The sequence below is a fragment of the Chaetura pelagica genome, unplaced genomic scaffold (genome assembly GCF_000747805.2).
Source record: "Chaetura pelagica isolate M959 unplaced genomic scaffold, ChaPel_1.0 scaffold638, whole genome shotgun sequence".
Taxonomy (NCBI): domain Eukaryota; kingdom Metazoa; phylum Chordata; class Aves; order Apodiformes; family Apodidae; genus Chaetura; species Chaetura pelagica.
The window spans coordinates 808,382-813,712 of record NW_009954298.1 but is presented as its reverse complement, the minus strand read 5'-3'; the positions used below and the strand labels follow the sequence as shown (position 1 = coordinate 813,712).

Here is a 5,331-nt window from a genome sequence, read left to right as displayed (position 1 = left end):
GGGATCGGCAGGGCCCCAGCGCGGCCTGAGGCCGGGGGGTGCAGGTCCCTCACCCGCGGGACCCCCTGGGCACCCCCACCTCTTTTTCAGCAGCCTGGAAGCGGCACGGTAAGCAGGGCTTTGGGAGCCAGGGACTCGCCCTAAGTGCCACCAGGTCTCCCAAAGGACATGCCCAGCTCAGCACCATTCAGGCAGGGAGGGTCTCAGCTCACCCTGCATCCCGACAGGCACCACTCAGCTCAAGGAGAGTGGGGAGCCTGCTGGAACACCCCTCTCCACCAGCATGTGTTGGAGGCTGAGCCGTTTGGAAAGGCCAGGCTTAAGGACAGGTCCAGCAGGCACAGGGCACCCCAGGGCTGGGTGAGACCCGGCTCTGGCAGGACTTGTCTCACACACATGGATGGCACATCCCCACATCCCCACAGGGCTGAGCTTCCCAGCTTTGAGGGAAAGGGCCAAAAACCCCTCACTGGCCCCATTTGGGGGATGGATTATAAAAAAGCAGAGCAGGATTCCTGGTGCCTGTGCCCCAAAAACACAGGGTGAAGGAGACTCACACGGACAAAGATGAGGGTGTCAGAGTCACCCACACGGTATTTCCCTTCAGATATCTTGATCATGGGGAACTGGACAGGGCAGGTACAGCGGCTCACCAGGTGCTGGACCTGTGGGCAGCAGGGATGGGTCCTCACCAAGGCCCCTGGGAAAGGCCCTGGGGTGGCTATCCCCACCTCCATCCCTGTCCCCATCCCCACCTCCATCCCTGTCCCCATCCCCACCTCCATCTGTCCCCATCCAGAAGCATTCTTCTTCCTCGGCTTCTTCTGAGCATTCTTCCACTCCACCCCTGTCCCCATCCCCCTCCATGCCCCTCTGTACCATCTGGTCGAGGTTGTGGAGGTCCCGCAGTTTCCTGGGGGGCGGGGGCGGGGGGGTGTCCATGGTTGGCAGGTCCATCTCCTCCCGTAACTCCTCCTCAATCTCCTCCTCCATCTGCACGAGGGTCGGGGCACACATGCCGAAGCGGGCAGCGCGGCGCGCCAGCTCCAGCAGGCACAGCACAAACTTCTCCTCGTTCTTCCTCAGCACCAGGTCCTCTGTCTCAAACATCAGGACATCTGGAGCAGGACAAGGGTGGAATGAGCCAAGGTAGGCACATGGGGATGGGGGCAAAGGGGACGGGGGCACAGGCAGAGTCAAAAACCTGCCTGAAGGGAAATTATTCCCTGGAGCCATCCTGCTAGGAATATGGCTGGGCCTAGAAGAGTTGGGATAAATTCATGGAGGAGGAGCCCTTCCCCTTGGGCATTTACAAGCAAAGGTCCTATGGCTGGTTTATGGCATCCCAAAGGCATGAGACCCAGCAGCTGGGTGCCCTGAAGATGTGTCACTCCATGCCCATGCCCTTCCCAGGCACCTGCTGGTGGTGGGGACAGGGTGACAGACCCTCTGCTCACAACCAGCACTGCTCCTGATGTCCTTATGACTGAGGTGGTGCCATGCCCAGCAGGGCCAGGCTGCTCCACACGCTCTCCCCATCTCCCCAACCCCCCCCAGAACACATTTGCACCTAAGCAAACAGGCCTGTCCCGTGCCCATGGCCTGCAGAGCTGCTGCTGATCCCAGAGGTGTTTGTGCAAGAAATCCCAGCTCAGGGACTTGTGTTCACAGCGCTGCCTGATGCCACGTGGCACCAGCTCTGGGGGACACACGGGAAAGGTGCCAGGAGCAGCTGGAGAGGAGTTACCCACGGGGAACACAGAGGGGCTGGAGCCCAGCATCCTACCTTTGATATCCATCTCCTTCCTGCACCACTGGATGAAGTTGGAGACATTGTCCCTGGCCTGGAAGGTGCCCGGCTGTGCCGCCAGGTTGCAGGTGACGCCGGCCGCGGGCAGGTGGAGGTGCCGGGCCCTGCCAGGGCAGGCACGGGAGAACTCCTGGGCCACGTGGGTGATGTTGTTGGCGTGGGAGCAGAGCACGGCCCCTGTCTCCAGCACCTCCAAGAAGGTGCCCACCTCGATGTCTAGGTCATACAGCTCCTTCAGCCACTCGGCCAGGTCCTCCTTCACGGCGTAGAGGTACTGCTGGCTGGACTGGTAGGGGCGGATGCTCCGCGCCGCGCTGCCCGGCGTGCCCCACATCCTGCCCCACCACTGGGAGGAGAGTAAGGGAAGAGGGTGATGGGGACACGGGAAGTTGCTCCAGGCTGTACCCCAGCCCACCTGCCCAGCAGTTGCACTCACCCAGTGCCACTTGCCGCCTGCCACCCGGGATGGTGACACTGTTCTCCCAGCCGGGAGCCCTTCTCAGTCTGTTGGGAAAGGAAAACACCCTCCTGGGCAGTGGGTGTTTTGTTTCCTTCCCAAGTGCTGTGCCCTTCTCCTTGGTGACAAGGGACCGGTTGCAAACACTCCCTGCTCCTGTGCCAGCAGCCCTGCTCCGTCTTCCCCAGCTCCCCCCAGGGGTGGATTCTCCCCTGAGTTTCCCAGGTCATTCCCTCAGGGATGTGCTCGCCCTTTGGGACTGAAATGGAGCCTTGCGTGGGCTTGGGGGGCTTCTGGTTGTGTCAGGGAACCCCATTCACCTCCCCGGGGCCAGCTGCTGATGCTCACTGCACATCAGCTGGCATTTTGGGGGAGGAAATGCAGGAATCCCAGCTATTCCCCTGGGCTGGGGAATGTGTGGCAGGCTGACTGGAGGAGTCCGTGCCTGGTGTGCCCTGCCAAGGAGCCCAGCAGGAGAAAAGGACCCTTGTGATGCAGGACCTTCAGCCACAGCACCCAGCAGGGCTGACTGCATGACTCAGGGTGTGAGTCCATCTCCCCCAGGCCACCACAAACTTGTGGGGTGCAGGGGACGCAGCACATTCACCCCCATCTCTGCCAGCAATGCTGTGCTTAGCCCCAGCCCTGGCAGCACCACCCCAAGCACATGGCCCAGCAAACACTGCAGCAAACAAGGGAGGAACAGGAAACCCCAAAAATGGGAGAGGATTTGAGGTTGTCCTGTTCCCAGCCTCCAGGCCCATGGCAGAAGGGACATCCTGCTCTCTCCTAAGGGGATACAAAAGGGAATAATTATCTACTGCTTCTCTGCAGGGCTGTGGGTGTGGAGTACCCCTGGGGTACAGACAGAGCCATAAATCCTCCCGTCTCCAAAAGCAGCACATGGACCAACCATGAGTGGGGATGGAGGCACAACTGACCTCTGCAAACATGAGGGGTCCCTGTCCCTCAGGCAGAAGGCTGCCTGCTCGACAGGCAGGACACCCCAGAGTGTCCCAGCATGAAGCAAAGCAAACAGGAAAGCAGGTTCCAGGCTGCTGCCTGCCCCATCGCAGGCAAGGACCTGCCTCCACCAGCCAGGGCCAAGGTGGAGACCTGAAGGGTCCCCATCAGCATGAATTCATCCTCAACACTGGCAAAAAAAAAATCATTAACACATCTCCAAACTGTGGAGAAATCCTGAATAATTTGGGATGAAGCAGGGAAGAGAGTTTCCATGTTTTCTTCACCATCAGCATCAGTCCCATCAGGGAGTTTTCAGAGGGCTCCATCCCCCCATCTGATCCAGCAAGCAGGAAGGCTAAGGCCAAACTGAGCAATGCCCACCCCAGCCCCAAGCACACACATGCAGCTCAAATGCAGGCCTTGCTGGAACCAGGAGACTGGCTTTTAGAAAAATAATACAAAAGTGTGACATGAAAACAAGCAGCAACCCCCACACTGCACAGCCAGAGGCTCCTTTTATTTGCCACCAGGTCTCCAAGGTCTTAAGACTCCCTGGAAGGAGACTCCCTTATTGTAACTCAATTCAAAACAAAGATAATGCAGCCCCAGCCCTTTGGCAACGCTGAAAATCCCCTGAGATTTTAAGCCATGAGCAGATGAAGTCACCCTGCCCGTGTCTGCAGGGCTCACCCAGACACCTTGGGAAGCAGGTGGAGCTGCCTGTGCAGCTCCTGGCATGGCAGGGCCACCACAGCCCCGTGCCAAAGCCACCAACCCCAATAGGGCACCCAGTGCTGGGTCCGAGTCCTGGGACACCCACCAGCGGAGCAGCAGCCCAGCCCTGCACAACCCCAGGGTGGGGAAAATCCCCCCTTCTCCCAGGCCAAAGGCTGTTTTAAGGAAGCTGAGCCCAGTCCTGGTCAGCACCAACAGCTACTGGCATTTACTGCCACTGAATTCAAGCCAGGAGACAATCAGTGGCCCCTTGAGGACGTGAGGGAGCCAGAGGCGTTTCCAGGTGGGGAGCCTTTGGGAAAGGAATGAGGAATATGCAGCCAAGCTGTCCTTGTGAGCCTACATGCACAGACATGTCCATCTGTCCTGCTCACCCTCTCCTCATCCCCACCTCCCCCGCTAATTTGTCAACCCTGTTCATCCACCTGTGGCAAGGGGACTCAAAAACACGTTAATCCCATCTCTTGCAGACAAAGCAGAGGACAGACACCCTCTCCACACACAAGAGACTGCCAGGTGAGCACAACCCTTATTAGACACCAGAGAACCCACCCAGGCTCCCAAACCCCTCAGAGAGCCAGCGCTCCAGCTGCACGGTGACAGGGTCATCAGCTCCACTGTAACTCCTCCTTCCTTCACCCCACAGACACTCCTACACCAAATCCCACTGCTTGCTCCCAAAATACATCTCTGAGCACACGACAGAACTCAACACGGACCCCTATTTTCATCCAAATACCTGTTTTCTTTTTGTTTGAACCAGGAAACATCATAAAACGACCCAAGCCACAAACCAAGCCCCTGTGAGGCACCTCCCTGCCCGACTGGGAAAACAAGAGCTGAAGCACAACAAACCCCAGTCCTGGCTTGAAGGAAATGCCTGGCACTGCCCTGAGCAGGAACAGGGCTGGGGCTGCACAGTCTCCATGGCTTACACCTTTTCTTGTTGTTTTTTTTTAAATATTGTCCTCCAAAGCTTCCAGCCCACGTGGCCGTGGCAGACCCAGCACCCTGATGCCTCACGCCAGCAGCATCCCTGACGTGCCAGGGCACTGCTCCAACATGCCAAGCTCTGCTAAACTGTCCTGGAACAGGAATCAGAGTCACATAAAGACGGATCTGGGCAGTGGCGGGCAAGGTGGGGTTCAGCCTTGCAGGTGGTCCCAGCACAATGCTCAGAAGGTGACCTGCCCACCGTTTGCGTCCCAGCAGCCCATCCAGGGCAGCTGGGTGGCCCACTTGCCAGTGGCCACCACCTGCAGCTTGGCCCGGTCGAATTGCCAGTACTGGTCATCCCGGAAGAAGTAGATGAAGCCGTCGCGGTGGGTGAGGGCGCCCGCCGTGCCGGGGGGCAGGCCCTGGC

General features: G+C 58.8%; 2 protein-coding genes across 2 annotated transcripts in view; both read right to left on the bottom strand.

Moving 5' to 3' along the window:
* Positions 1 to 49: 49 nt before the first annotated feature.
* On the bottom strand, positions 50 to 2,144 carry GAS2L2 (growth arrest-specific 2 like 2). The gene is made up of 4 exons (XM_010003827.1): positions 1,787 to 2,144; positions 880 to 1,118; positions 558 to 665; positions 50 to 94 (listed from the first exon to the last, which is right to left on the bottom strand). The coding sequence occupies exons 1-4, from the start codon at positions 2,142 to 2,144 to the stop codon at positions 50 to 52; spliced, it is 750 nt and encodes a 249-aa protein (XP_010002129.1).
* A 2,999-nt stretch (positions 2,145 to 5,143) lies between these two features.
* The window catches only part of MMP28 (matrix metallopeptidase 28), a 17,927-nt gene continuing 17,739 nt past the window's right edge, over positions 5,144 to 5,331 (bottom strand). The window contains exon 9 of the mRNA XM_010003826.1: positions 5,144 to 5,326. Within this exon, the coding sequence (XP_010002128.1) occupies positions 5,144 to 5,326 (183 nt within the window). The remainder of the gene's footprint in view (positions 5,327 to 5,331) is intronic.

Excerpts from the sequence above, each read along its gene's own strand:
- GAS2L2 (XM_010003827.1), bottom strand. The coding sequence starts at position 2,144 with ATGTGGGGCACGCCGGGCAGCGCGGCGCGGAGCATCCGCCCCTACCAG. Across the intron at positions 1,119-1,786 it reads GAAGGAGATGGATATCAAAG|ATGTCCTGATGTTTGAGACA; the intron begins GTAGGATGCTGG and ends GTCCTGCTCCAG. Across the intron at positions 95-557 it reads ACACCCTCATCTTTGTCCGT|GCTGCTGAAAAAGAGGTGGG; the intron begins GTGAGTCTCCTT and ends TGCCGCTTCCAG.